Here is a 15,832-nt window from a genome sequence, read left to right as displayed (position 1 = left end):
CTTTTTGATTATCGTTAGGGGCATAAATTACTAATAATAGAATTGGGGTTGACTTAATCCAAATTTGTAAAACCAGAATTTTTCCGTTGGAATCTGTCGAAATTAGCTTTGTTTTCATTTCCTCTTTCTCATATATTTCTTTTTTCCTGAAGTCTGCTGCTGACGTATACATATATAGAGAACTCTTAAGACCGCATGAAATACTGTTTTCTCCAAAGCAAGATAGATAGATTTTCAACCTGCCGTCAATCAGTCAGATCTATTCTGTATCTGTATCAATGGATGAATGCTAATCCCCTTTCAATCAAACCTTATTGCTAGAGGAGCCTAGCAAAGAATAACTTAAGCAGAATATTATATTCTGTTTTCATATACACAAGCATTGCAGACCTTTCAAATATTAATTATAATGAGGATTAAACAAATGACTGAGCAAATCCATAAATAACAGAATCAGGATATGCTTGCTTAGCAGTTAACTTTTTTTCTTTTACTATTTTTCTCTTCTCTTAGTCGCTAAAAACGCAAACCACTAATCTCTTACTGAGTTTTAAACTCATACTATTGTTTTCAGTGTGAACATGGCATATGAGAATTACTCTATATATTTATGCAATCAGTGGCACATATTCCTAAGTAAGTCTGATGGCAATTTATAGTCACAGAGTGCACTTTTATAAGCATTATCTTAAATATTCCTCACTGAGTTCAACAAGACTTCTTTTGCCTTTTGAGGGTTAATAAGTCTTTCAAATGCCTTGTAAAGTTTCCAAAGTGGTTTCCCATTGACTCTTTCCTAGGGCTGGGAAAGAGTAACTGGTCCAAGATCACTTGACTGACTTTGTGCTTCAGGCAAAGGTAGAACTCACATTCTATTGGTTTCTAGTATGACGCCTTAACCACTATACTGAATTGGCTCTCCTAAACAACACTTACACAAAGATATTTGTATAGTTACATATTTTATATGCTTAATCTTAATTTTGATGTAAAAAAAACACCCTGGGCATGATATTTGAGTCCAGATTTTTTCATACTCAGTTGCTAGCATCCAAGCTGTGACTTTAGCTGTTTAATACCAGTTTTGAAAAAGAAGACCAAGTTTCAAATACTGTAAAGTAAAATAATTATTTATTGCTTCTTGTGGCTCTTTATCAGGATGATGAAGTTGGTAACACATTCACCTGTTGTCATATAATCAATAAAGGAATAAAACACACCTTTCCACAAAGATCCCAGCTTGTACAGCATGCACGATGCTTCGAAATTTTGGTTTTTCCTCTGGTCTCCTTTTCGTCATTCCCATTTTCCTTGTAAAGGTAGATGCTAACCAATCTCGCACTTCCAGTGGAACGGAATCTGATTGGATATCTGATAGTTCATCCTCTGTATCCAACAACCTCCTGTAAATGCATATGTAGAAGACAGCACGCAATAAGTACCAAACATTCAAAACTCTTAATTAACTGGAATTATGTCTCAGCATCTGTATAGTAACATTCTTTCCCCATGAATGTACAACAGCGCAGGTCACCACTGCACTATTTCATTGGTGTCAAACTCTTGACATCACAATGCCATCACGTGACATATTGCAACATTTTTCCCCTTCGCGGAGCTAGGACGGATGTGGGCTGCACGTGACACATCCAGCCCATGGGCCGCCAGTTTGACACCCCTGCACAGAATGCTACTTTATATCAATTCACATCAAGGATTCATCTACCTTTATAGTATTTGTTTCAAGAACGAGCACTTCAAACTTGTGGAACTACATACTTTGGTACTTTGCTTTTTTACTAGAACCTCAAGAGCCATAAATAGAGTGCAAATAAGTTCAAAATAGAAGCTGAAATTTGGAACAGAGCCAAAAGCAAAATGGTGACAGAGCCAACATCTACTGTACTCCTTATAAAATGTGCCAACATGTATGAATAGAACTCTACATCTGAAGTTTGGCATATTTTAATCTTTTAAGGATGAGGAAACAGACCCCACAAAGATGATAGGAATCATGAGATCCGATTTGAGCTTCTTCGGCGACAGACCAAAATCTGTGATTGTGCACAGTTTCAATCTGTGCTCACTACTGAAGTGCCCTGAGCTGGCTGGTTTTGGGGCTAAGCCAACCCACAGAGGTGGTGAAGAGTGGGGAGACTGCCAGCAGAGTCAAGGAGAGCCGCATCTCTCCTCCCCAGCTGGCCATTATTCCCTTTTCCGAACGTGGTTGCAGCAGTGGTCAGAAATGGCCACCTCAAAGAAGAACTCGACTGGAAAAGAATGTGCAGGAGAAAGATAAGAAGAGAAAGTTTTTGGCTGACCAGGTTGAACTGGAAAAACAAGAATATAAGGTACCCTGGAATTTGAATTATAAAGGACAACATTGTTCCCAAAGAAGACTTTGAAGCTGCAAATCAGAGAGGGAAGGGAAAGGATTTGGTTTTTTTCTTTCTTTTCTTCCCTTTATTGACAACTAAGAGATTTAAGCAAGAAATCGGCAAAAATCCACTTTGACAGTAACGGGTATTTAAGCTGAAAATAAAATGTCAAAGGGATAATAAAGATTTCTGGATTCTCAAAAACTTTTAAAAGAAGGAAAAAAACAAAAGGGTGGGATCTGGAAAAAGGGAGGAGACCACCTGGAAGTGAAAGGAATTAACAGTGAAACTTTAACAAGATTCCTAACAGATACATTTTATCTGAAACTTTGTAACAAGATAAGAGAATCCCAGGAAGAGAAAGTGGAAAAAAGAAGCAAGAAGAAACAGCTTTGGATTATTTGGATTACTTGGTGATTTATGGATTCTTGGCTATTGGATCTAAAGGACTAAAATTAATCGGGTGCTTATTTAAAAGTTTTTAAAATGGTAACACTCTTGGAAGAATTGAGAATGGAACTTAAAAAACAGAAAGAAGATGCACAAGAAGGAAGAAGTTCTTTTGGCTTCATATTTCAATTTTTAGAAATGGAGATGCTGAACTATGAGAAACAACAAGAAATGCCTGTAGAACATGAAGGGCGGGACAAAAAAGAAGCCATCTTCAATGACCAAGTATTTCTATGTGGGGAAAAGAAAGGAAAGGGGGGAAAGAGAGTGAAAAAATTAAGATCTGAAAAAACAATCCAAAAAAAGAATAGTTTGAAAAGTAATTATAACATTAGGAAGAAACAGAAGAGTGGATTACAGAAGAGAGAATCAGAATTAGAGAGAGAAGGGGTCAAAAAGGGAAGGGAGAAGAAGAGGGAGAAGAGGGAAAGGAAAAGAAATAATAAAGGACAGAACCAGGACATAGAGATACAGGGAAAAACGTACAAGACACAGAGATAATGGGTAAAAACTTAATTGAAAGGGAGATTCTGTAAGGGTACATAAGATAGTTTTGTTATTTTAGAAATAGAAATGAACTTTGAAAATATGAAATAAGTGTGATTAAAATGATAGATAAAATACTCATTGTAATGTAATGGAATGTTTAATAAATAAATGAAATAAAGAGAATGAGAGAATGAAATTAGAAAAGGAGGGGAACATTTTAATTATTATGTGTTATAAAAATTTAAGTGAAGAGAAATATGAAAGAAACATGAAAAAATTATGGAAATATTATAAGTGTTCCTAGAAGTATGATATCATATTGAAAAGGAATGTTAAAGATGTCACTAATATAACTAATATTAATGATAGAGCTGAACTGGAATAGAATAAGTATTTTATTTATTATTGTTATATATATATATATGTATATGTATATATATAGTATTCAGCTTTGCTTGGGTATTTTCCCATGTCATTGTAGTTGTGCTTTTAAAAGTTGTAGCACGTTTGGCAGAATCTCATCTGCCATCATCAGGCTTCTGTATTGCACAATACAGAAGCCTGATGATGGCAGATGAGATCTCCCAACATGCTACAACTTTAAAAGCACAACTACAATGACGTCGGAAAATACCCGAGCAAAGCTGAATACCATACATGTAAGTACCCGCGAAAACGTATATATACATATACATATACATATACATATACATATACATATACATATACATATACATATACATATACATATACATATACATACATACATACACATACACATACACACACACACACACACACATAAACACACACACACACACACACACACACACACACACACACATATATATATTCTCTTTAAGAACTTACCGCATATTTTAAGAATGTACCAAGCAGAATTCTACTGTTTACAATGTTATAATTGTAAAGGCACAAATTGAAGTTTAAATAAGAGTTGCATGGATAAAAATTAAAAGATACAAAGGTGTCATACTCCAATTAGTAACTACAAGGGAAAATTTTGTTTAATGAGAAGAGAAAATATGAAATTGAAACAGGACAGAAAAAAGTATAAATATGATGACTAGAAAGGTATTGAAACTTAGAAAAAATATATATAATTGAATTTAGAAAGGAATAAAATAATTAAAAGTAAGATTGAGAAAACTAAGGGAAGGAAAAAAATTATTGAGAAAATGTTAAAATAGTAATAAGATATGGAATAGGACACAAAGATGAATATGAAATTGAATTTGTGTCTGTACGGAGAAGTGATAACTTGGGACCATGCTATTCTCAAAAAAAGAAATTTTACTTGTATTATGTTTTGTGAAAACTCAAATAAAATTTATATATATATATATAAAAAGATGATAGGAATCATATTTTATTGTTGGAGGGTACAATAACAGAATCTTGAAAATCTGTCGGAGTCTCTCTCTACAGCGTCTTATACCAAACAGAATCAATTCAGCTTATTTTGAGTTCTTTCCTGTGCTATCAATTTTCCTAGGACTGAGTTATAATTTTTCCTTTGTTAATGGCTATTCCTTCATGAAAATTATTTCCAGAGTCCTTTATTGTAAATCAGGCTTTCTGCTACAGTTCTCTAAAATAGCATGGCAGATAATATACAGTCCTCATTGAAGGGCAGTAATAGAACAGATATTTTATTTTATGTGAGAAACACTGTCAGCGATATTTAATTATTATAAGGTTAGTTATTAGTATGACCCACAAATTCACTTGCAATTTTGAAAAAAAAAAATGGGAGCAGAAATCTTTGCAGTTAAATTGCCAAATATCAAGAGAAACCCCAGTTAATTAGCCCATGTTTCCTTGTCTACCTGGACTCCCTGGTTTCAGAACGGAGTCCTTCAGAATTGGGTTAATTCTGAAGGACACCGTTCTGAAAGCATGGAGTCAAGGTTGATATAAAAATTACATGGATTATTATTCAGCATCTGATCAAGACTGAAATGTATCCTAGCTCTATTTATTAGGAATTAAATGTTATTACTTGCCTTACTTGGTTGCAAGAAAAAAATAATAATGTGATAACTTTCACAAGAGTTTTTGTTTGGCCAATAGACATATTTGTGTTTACATTGTATGAAGTCCCTCAGTAAATCAAACAGATAGTCTTACAAACTTCTGCTCATCATGCTGCTTGTATCACCCATGTACAGTACTTCTTTTTAAAAAAATAATTTTATTGACTTTTTAATGAACATAGTAAAAACTAATACAAAGCACTGTGTCAGAGTAACCAGAATATTGTTTACTGGAAAGAGTGAGGTAGGGATTCAATAGAGAATAGAGTTGTCATGAAAGGGCAGCAAATTGTTTACTCTTTTATTTCTTAGAAGTGCATTTTTACAGAAGGGGTCAGGAGAAATATTGTGATATTTTCTGCCTCAGGGCCCAAAATAATTGGATTTACTTTGGAAGGCATGCACCATGATGGCTGAAGGATCAGTGTGCATGCTCCTACTGTTTCCCTACTTCAGGTAACAAACAAACCCAGAAGTAACACTGGGCTTCTGTTAAAGTATTAATTATCAAAACACTAATTCCTACAAAATCTTCCTACCGTGTTTCTCATAAAATAAGGCCGGGCCTTATTTTTTTTAACCCCGAAAAAACGGCTGGGCCGTCTTTTCGGGGGTGACTTAATTCCCCCCCTTTCATCCTCATCTAGAGTGCCCCGTGAGCAGCCTTGCCACCAGCCGCTCCTAATGGGTGATCATGGCGAAGCGCAGAGAGCTCCCTACTCCCACCAAACACCTTTGCTGCAGACCCAAGACCTTTGGCACCTGCCACTGTTGCTTTCCCTTCTGCCCATTCCGCCACCACGTTTGGAGCTGCTGTTTCCGTGTTTGGAGCTGCCACCACCATTTGGAGTGCCGCTGCCATTTGGAGCACTGCCGTCAGGTTTGGAGCTGCCGCTTCCGTGTTTGGAGCTGCCGCCGCTGTTTGGAGCTGCCGCTGCCATTTGGAGTACCGCCGCCACGTTTGGAGCTGCCGCTTCCGTGTTTGGAGCTGCTGCCACCGTTTGGACCTGCCGCCGCTGTTTGGAGTGCCACTGCCATGTTTGGAGCTGCCACTTCCATGTTTGGAGCTGCCACCACCGTTTGGAGTGCCGCCGCCATTTGGAGCACCGCCGCCACATTTGGATCTGCTGCTTCCGCGTTTGGAGCACTGCCACTGTTTGGAGCACCACCGCCATTTGGAACGCCGCCGCCACTCCAAACACAGCGGCAGTTTCAAACACGGAAGCGTCACTCCAAACAGCAGCGGCAGCTCCAAATGGCAGCAGCAGCTCCAAACATGGAAGCAGCAGCTCCAAACATGGCGGCGGCACTCCAAGTGGTGGCGGCAGCTATAAACACGGAAGCGGCAGCTCCAAACGTGGCGGCGGTGCTCCAAATGGCAGCAGCACTCCAAACGGTGGCATCAGCTCCAAACACAGAAGCGGCAGCTCTAAATGTGGTGGCAGAATGGGAAGAAGGGAAAGCAACAGCGGCAGGTGCCAAAGGTCTTGGGTCTGCAGCAAAGGTGTTTGGTGGGAGTAGGGAGCTCTCTGGACTTTGCCATGATCACCCGTTAGGAGCGGCTGGTGGCGAGGAATTGCTGCCCGCGGGGCGCTCCTAACGGCAAGTCCCCCCACCCTTCTGCCCATTTTGCATGTTTTAAACTAGGCCTAAATTTGGGGGGAGGGGCTTAATTTGATTTTATGCCTAGAAAACATGCTTGGTCTTCCTATTGGTGGAGGCCGTATTGTTGGAGAAACACCTTATCACTTTGCAAACATCAAGAGTCAAGAATAAAAATGGCTGTCAGTTTATTCTTTTTAAAAAATATTTGTTATTTTTTTTAAAAGATAAAAACTAACCAAAGCTAATATTTAGAATAAAAGAGAAGAAAAAATAGAAGAAAAAGCCAAAAATACAGAAAAAAAAATGATAAAGAAGTAGCTTTTGGTTTTCTTTACAGCAGTTATAGATATAGATACAAATTTTTATCCTATGGTTCAAGCTTGCCTTATATTTTTCTATATCTATTTTTTCTAATCATCAAAGCCATATGTCATAATTTCCTTTCATTTTTTCCCTTAAAAAGTCTACAAGGGGTTTCCAATTAGCATAAAAATTAGATAATGTCATTTCCTTGATCAAAGCTGTCAATTTGGTCATCTCAGCAAATTCCATCATTTTCAACATCCATTCTTCCATGCAGGCAATGTTGAATCTTACACCTTTATGTATATAATAACCTAACTGCAATTATTGCAACTTTTCCCCACTATGCTGATGATTTATTCTAACAGCTATTTTCCTCAGCTATTTAAAATGAGAAAATTCATAATCAATAGCTATTTTCTAAACAGATCTGACTGCTTCCTTTATCTGAACAGGGTGGAAGAATTGCTACTGCAATAAAAGGGAGATAACAGGCTTGTCCTCATTAATATAGTTAATGCAATATTTGGTGCTGTTTACAAGTTTCTCCTCACTTGAACAAACATACATTGGCATGTCCACATTTGAACCAGAACTATGCTGAGTTACTCTGATATGCATAATAGAAGTTAGTGTACAAAAAAGAATGTTATTAAAGATTAATTTTTGATTTAAGAGTAAAATACAAAGTTGATTAGAATTCCAAATCTTAAACTTTTTAATGAAAAATATTATATTTGATTTTCTGAACTATTTTAATTTAAATGCTCTCCATTATCCCATTTCGTCCTAAATTTCAGCAAAAAGAAAATATAATCAGATATTATTGATTTTTCTACTCAAAAGCTATTTATGACTTTCTACACAAACGTGAAATATATTTCAGAAATGCCTAATGGGGTCTAGGCTGGTCAAATAATTTAATTGTCATCTATTTTTACTCAGTGAGATGTGGGATCCTACACATTTACTTCTTTATGTAATAGACCTTCGACATACTTCAGACAATGGCATTCCAAGTACTGCTCAACTATAATCTCGACCAGGGGTGGTATTCAGCAGGTTATGACCAGTTCTGGAGAACCAGTAGCAGAAATTTTGAGTAGTTCAGAGAACTAGCAAATACCACCTCTGGCTGGAGATTTTACAATATCCTCCCCTGCCACACCCACCAAGCCACGCCCACAGAACTGGTAGTAAAAAAAAATTGAATCCCACCACTGATCTCAGCCCTTGGGGAAAAAGTTCTACAGCTCTCATTTCCAAGTAAATAAGCCATACCAATCCATCTGTAATTTATACTGAAAAGTTTTCTGCAAGGGAATAGCAGCACTGTTGTCATCTCCCATTTGAGTGCGATCTCTATGTTTGAGGGGATTTGGAGTAAAGTGCATTCTCACAGATTACTACCTGACGTGGCACTGTAGAGTTATTCCAATCCCTCAAGAAACTATAACTGAGTCTTACAGATCAGTACTGATGGAACCTGCTCTACGCTCCAGCAGTTATCCTATGTTCCTGCCTGGTGTTCCCTTTCCTCCATCATTTAAAAAGTGAATTCCAGGCTCATCCTTTGTCAGAAAAGACATGTTAAGGTTGATGAGGAATAGTGAGGTGCATGGCTCTGAACATTGGGTGAAACAACTAGTCATTCTAACATTTTGAGAAATAGCAAGCTCATACCTAGGCTTTATCTAAAAGCTTAAGCTGTTGATTTGGTTTATTATAGGGCACTGAATTACTGGAATTAGTAAACAGAGATTATTGTGGATTACTTTAAAAATAGCAGTTTAGTTTAAAATAGTCGTACTTAAACTTTCACATTTCACTCCTACCACCAATAACTGTACTGAAGTATTTGTCTTTCACAAAGATGGAAATCCAAAGGGCACTTTTAAAAAGGGCATATACATGTTTCAAAGTTTTCTGTTACTCTATTTACCAGTTAACAATAAACAATAAGGACATTAAAACTCACAATAATGCAGCTGACAGCATAGGTGTAAATGAGAATAAGAGTTATTGCTCACTCGGGCTGAAACAGTATGTATCTTTGTGGAAACAGTCTTCTCCATCAGAAACCAAAAAATGTGTCCATAAAATGAAGGAGGAATAACTGGGGCTGAAGCAGTGTTTGTGGGAGAATTTTTCCCTAAATGTGAAATACCCAAACCCAAACCCAACTTAATCCAATTCAGCCTAATTCAACCCAAACCAACCCAGTTCAACCCAAACCAATATTTTATTTTGATTCCAAAACCTTTCCAAAGTTGCTTCTTCTGCCGAGATATTTAGTTTCTTAACCACAGAGCACTCAGCTGCAGCTGAGTGACCCTGCCCTTCTTCCCTTCTCTTGGGTCCCTTCCTGATTTGGGGAAGAGAGTTACATCTCATCTCTAATATGTCGGTGTATCACCTGTGGCTCATGTAACACTGCATGGAAAACACTGACTTGAGCAACACAGTCAAGGAAAATCTTGCCCAATGTTTTATATAGTGCCTTTGCTCTTGCCAAGAATTCTTATTTTACAAGGAGAAAGTTCCCATTAATATGTTAAGTAATGGCAGACACCAGGTGAATGCCACTATTTCATGGTCATTATGTCAAGTAAAAATATCAACATGTTTTATAATAAATACTTAGATTTGCATTTATATGCAAATAATTACCATAAATATTGTCTATGGTTTAATGGTGGAATTGAGAATGAACCTTTGAATATTTATTAAGGACACTCTGCTTTGAAATGTATTTATAATGTCAGTATTTTCCAACATTTTCCCTTGGGTCTTTTAAATTCTGAAGAATTGCCAGTAAACATCTCAACATTCACCACATATCCCACAATTATTAAACCGCCATCTTTTAATATAAATGCTAGATGTTTGTTTTTCTGGCTTTTATTTTTACCAACTGTTGCCCCAAATCAACTGGGAAACCTGTTTTGTTGTTTAAATGTTTTTTCTGTATTCCAGAAAATATTTTAATAGTTTTAGTATGTGGAAAAAAATAGGGTTTTTTTTCTTTTAAAAAAAGGCCAGTGACATGGAACATTCCAAGTCTTGAAGTGCCACATGTTGGTGACAGGGTTTTGAAACTCTCTTCCAACCTAATCCTAAAATGAAAAATTTAAAAGGTTGATATTAAAAATCAACTCTTGTTAAATGCAATGCATCTATTCCACTTAAAATATATTTTGTGCCATGCTAAAGATAAATGAGCAACAACAAAATTTAAGGAAAATGCTACGACTTGAGAAATTGATCCTTCTGTCACACTTATTTGTTCTGATTAATAGACACCCTGTAAAAGGGAATGCAATTATCTCCAATACTTTTACTATTCAGTATACTAATTTTCTCATTGCCAGACTTATGGTCAATCAACAAGAATTACCCAACAATTGTTTTCCCTCTTCTATCTTCTTCCCAAAGTATCTCTTGATGGAGAAACTACTTCTTATCGTACCAACTTCCTCTTCTTCTCAGATTCTATTCAGTAAGCACTCATTTTGTCCCAGAGTCCAGTAACTATTTTGTTACCTGTGACATGAGCAATGGGCTCTCCCATCTGTTCTGAAGGGTCAAGCAAATGGGAAGGAACCTATGCGTCTGTCATTCATAGGCAGTTGCATTCATAGGTCTGTGAATTTTAATGTTCTGTCTGGGGGATACTCAAACAGCAAAGCATAGAACAAGAAGTTAGATTGGCCAATCAGTGTGCAGGACATGCATCTCCATAGTTGGGATTTGGAAGGTCTTTGCATTGTCCTGTCTACAACCATCTACAACTTATGCATCAACCCCTTTGCAGTCTAGGTATGTGGCGACAGTTACTGGCAGTTGCATGCAACTCTAAATCAGCCTTTAACTGCTATGCTGCTGTGCTTATAGTTCTGACTTAGCTCTGACTCAAAGTTAAAATCCTTGCAAACTACCTTATCATCAAAAGTAAGGGATTATGGAAATTCAGACCATATTTGAACAGTGCTCACTGGGGCAGAATTAAATTCCAGAATGCAACTGTTTGTGAATACTATAATATAGAATTCTTTTTTAAAATCAGTTTTCAGTTCTCATAAAGGTATATATCACAAGTATTTATTCCTCTTATTTCCTGTTTATTATTTCTAGAAGCATAATGATTAGTATGTAAATATACATAAGGCATTCATACAAGTATATAATAGTCAATTCAATAAACTTGACTGCCTGAATTATCAAAAGGTCAGATCTTCAATTAAATAAGGAAATAGGCCCAGATGGATCAAAACATCCAAGTGACACTGGAAACAGTCATAGTGTAAAGTACATTTTGTTCTGATTTAAATGTTAAAGATCAAGATATCAGAATGTACAACTTAGGTCAAATTTGATCTGGCATCTAAGAAGATTTTGTTTCCTGGGCCATCCTAAACTTGATTTCAAGTAATTATAAATGAGAAATGAGAAACTGGCTGTGAAATTATTTCAGTACAATTCAGATATGTATTAGACAGGATTTTTTTTTTATTTTTTAAAAAACACACCTTATTTATGATGCACAAAAAATAATTTATTGTAAGTATTCAAAACATATCTATATAAAAAATAGCATAATTGCATTCTTTGCCTTATTTGCATTTCTGTATTACCCTACAAACCTTTAAAACATTGGTTGCCAACCAATGGGCTGGGGACCACTGCTGGTCTGTGAGAAAATGTTGGTGGTCCACAGAGAAATGTTACCCCCAAAGCATCCCCCAAAGCAATTAATCCAGGCTGCGTGGGAACACAAAGCTGCACCACCACATGGCCCATGGAAACACAAGGCTTGTGTAGCTTGCAGTGCGAACAACATGAGGTAGTGAGGGGGGAAGGGCAGAGGGGGGAACTTGCCCCACTCGTCCACATGCCCCACATGCCTAGCCTGGCCACCGGGCTGCTTCTTTCTTCTTCTTTCTTCTGCTTTTGGCTGCATGCAAGGAAAGCATGCAGCCATCTTTCTCTCCCCAAACTCCACCCCAAATTCCACCAGAAATGAGGTCTTTGGGAGCCTGCAAAGCATCCTGCTCCAAGAGGCTGTGCGGGCACAACAAGCCCTCACAAAGACTCATTTCTGGTGGAGTTTGGGGGAGAAAAAGACTTCTGCTACTTCTGCTGCTTTCCTTGCATGAAGCCAAAAGTCTCTCCCCCGAGAATGGAGCTGGAGACGGTATCCTGTGACCCCAAATAAAGAATGATCGATCGGTAAGAAAATGGGGGTAGGGAACTTTCCTGCACACTGTTTTTGGGATTTTCCCAGGGTCTCTGGTCCATGGGATTTAAAAATTATGAGTTTGTGGTCCCTGAGGTCCAAAAGGCTGGCGACCCCTGCTTTAAAAAACATAGTGCTGTCCCTGAAAAGATAATAGGAGGAATGAATGGAGATCAAAGTAGTTCCAAAAATTCACCTGGTTTCATCAATGTATACTGCCTCCAGAACAGATGCTGCATATTCAATGTTCTTCTTCAGTTCAACTACGTTCACATCACCTTTCTCCAGCTGCTTCACTAAACATCTTAGTCTGTTGAAAACAAAAATTTACATGAGTAATGACAAAAACCAACAGCCCTTTTAAGAATGCAAAATAAACAGCCCTGAAGTGTAATTAGTGACAAAATCTTTACATATTTACTCAAATTGTTATAGATTCCCCAGTCACTTGGGTGAGACTGACGGTGCAGAAAAAATAAAATAAAATAAGAAAGTAAAAGTAAAGTAAAAGTAAAGTAAAAGTAAAGTAAAAGTAAAGTAAAAGTAAAGTAAAAGTAAAGTAAAAGTAAAGTAAAAGTAAAGTAAAAGTAAAGTAAATATTGCAAGTTTGAACATTCTCCAACCAGATACATGTAGATTTCCTTCACCAAAGGCATGCAATGGTGTCCATTTATTTCATGGACAGTTTATAAATTACCCATTCTATAGAAATGAATGAGAAACATTAGAGGTTTTAAAGATGTATGCGCATCCGTGATGATTATTCTTAGTCTTGACAAATGACTGACAGCCGAGACTAAAGAGTGCACCACCCTATGTATATAATTGTGTGAATTGAATTTAAACTGAATATGAGGTAGAGAAACATTTTGGATCTTCTTCAGTTTTTATCCTTTAGTTTCTCTCACATTGATTGCTGTTTATCCCAATGGGGACAAAGTCAAGCCCTGTTATTGGATCCATTATTTCAGGGGAAAACTTCATAATGTGATTTGGTAAAGAGAGTGTTCCAACAATATATTTTCTTAGTAGTGACAGCCACATTTCTGACTATTTGGTCTCCTGAAGGACAAAGTGGATCCAGCCTAATTCTACACTGAGGATGGTTTTCAAGGCTTGATTATTCTGCAGTGCATTTGGATTTTGCCATATTTTAAATGTCATTTGCTAGTTATTAGTTTATATCCTACTTTTTAAAAGTTCAGGAACTCGAAGTGGTATACAAAGCTCTATCTTCCCATTTTCCTCCACAACCACCAACTTGAGAAGAAGTTGGGCCCAAGGGATCTGATATGATTACAAATAATCTTGATTCCAAGGAAGCAGGTGGTACAAACAGTCCTGTACAAATAAACAAAGGAATCCTTCCCTCCCATATGAGGTTAGCGAGATGTAGCTGACAAACAGCAACTCTGCAGAACTGTTGGATGCAGAAAAGTTCAGTGGTATCTCTTTGTTTGGAAATACCATCACCAGTATTTTACTAGAAATAATAAACAATGCACTTGAACTAAAATGATCTAGTTTGTTCTCCAGAAAAAAAAATATTTATACAACTGTGTTGAACATTTTCTCCACGCCTACAGGTGTTTCCACTGTTTGTATTCACAGCTATATAAAGCAACAAAACAGGCTGTCACTTTAGCATTTCATTTATACTTCTGGTATAATTTTGTTCTGTTTATTTTGGTCAGGTGCAAAGTCTTTCAGCATTTTGTTTTGCAAAGCAATTTTTCTGGATGGAGTTTCTGTTTTGACTTTTTTTAAACAGCAAGAAATAATAGAACGTATATAGTTAACGGAGCCTTTGAGATACGTCATTTATAGCACTAAGCATCTTGATAACTAACTTTTTTTTTTTTTTTACAATTCCAGCCTACGGCTGCTGCTATTCTGTAGGGACTTTTCTACTCCACTTCTGGATAAATGCAGATGATGATGATTGTTATGCATGAAATGTTGGAAAGTTTGCTCGTTTATTACATCAATAAAGCAGCTGGTCGATTTCAAGCTACTTTGTAGATAGCTTTGCTCCACTTTGACTCAGTTTATTTTAGTTTGTTCTCGACCCTAATTGCTCATCTGTCTATCATTTTGATATGAAAACAGAAGGCAGCCCAAGGCATTTTCCGATCTGAGAGAAGCTTCCTACTCTGTGGCTGACAAAATCTGAACTGTTGGGTTTTGTTTAAATACTTTTCAATCACCTTAGGTTAGAAATCTTTGCCACAGCTGAGGATTATTATTATTTATTTACTATATTTATATATCACCCATCTCTAGAGATTCCAGGCAATTAACATCTAAATAAAAATTATAATATAATGGTAATCAAAACACAAATATATAATAATGGTATACAAAATAGGGTGAAATGGAATAGAATAGAATAGAATAGAATAGAATAGAATAGAATAGAATAGAATAGATTACAGAGTTGGAAGGGACCTTGGAGGTCTACTAGTCCAACCCCTTGCTCAGGCGGGAAACCCTATACTATTTCATTGTTCTCCTAGAGGTGATAAATGGTTGAATAGAGGTGAGAGAAACACATGTGAAGGTTAGAAATGATCTGTACAACGTCTTTTAATCTCCACATGGTCTTTTAAAGAGAATTTTTTGTTGCTCTGTGAAAAGATGAGCCTGGCATATTCCATATATATGGGTTGGCTATTCAAAGGCTGTTTCTGAATCACCTTTTTTGACTGGGTGAAGAGGTGGAACTCAAATATCCCGACACGAAACAAGTCCTCTGGACAAAACCATCCCATAGGTAGACTAGAAATCATCATAATTTACAATATAAGAAGATTTGGAGGACAATGGTGCTGAAGAACTTGGTAAGACTGTTGACCCTTCTTATAGCACACTGGTCAAAAGACATTCTGCCAAGTGGAACCCTTGCCAGAAGTTTTGTTTACATCAGGAAAAAAAAATTAACAAAAGGTAGGGGTCACACTATTAGTATAATTTTATTAATTTTGGTAAGACCAGAACTCTACTTTTGCTCAAGCATCATGACCATACAGGATCTGGGGTACAGAGGGCATTTTAAATGAGATGCAAAATTAGAGGTCATTTAATTTCCTGTGAGAAAATTAGTTTTACATTTCTGTGTCTTGTGTGAAAAAAAATAAGCTACACTGGTGGATTCCCTTCAGCATTATTCATGCCTAGATAGAAAATAATAATTAACTGAAAATAATGAGCCTCACGAGCCCTTCCTCCAGGATTCCACTAGACTTTTGCTCAGTATTTGAGAAAGCTTGATTAAATGTTGTAGACGAAATATTAAAAATCTACACAATGTCTCCTAA

At 36.8% G+C, this 15,832-nt stretch overlaps 1 protein-coding gene across 4 annotated transcripts in view; it reads right to left on the bottom strand.

The window, feature by feature from the left end:
- PDE1A (phosphodiesterase 1A) overlaps positions 1-15,832 on the bottom strand; it is a 177,795-nt gene that overhangs the window by 43,171 nt on the left and 118,792 nt on the right. For all 4 annotated transcript variants that reach the window (XM_087919854.1, XM_087919853.1, XM_087919852.1 and 1 more), the window contains 2 exons: positions 12,712-12,825; positions 1,221-1,403 (listed from right to left, as the gene is read on the bottom strand). In XM_087919854.1, the coding sequence (XP_087775980.1) occupies positions 1,221-1,403; positions 12,712-12,825 (297 nt within the window). The remainder of the gene's footprint in view (positions 1-1,220; positions 1,404-12,711; positions 12,826-15,832) is intronic.

The sequence above is a fragment of the Pseudonaja textilis genome, chromosome 1, assembly GCF_049901715.1.
Source record: "Pseudonaja textilis isolate UNSWEBS1 chromosome 1, rPseTex1.2, whole genome shotgun sequence".
Classification (NCBI taxonomy): Eukaryota; Metazoa; Chordata; class Lepidosauria; order Squamata; family Elapidae; genus Pseudonaja; species Pseudonaja textilis.
The sequence above is the reverse complement of the archived record's forward strand: the minus strand, read 5'-3'. Positions and strand labels throughout refer to the sequence as shown.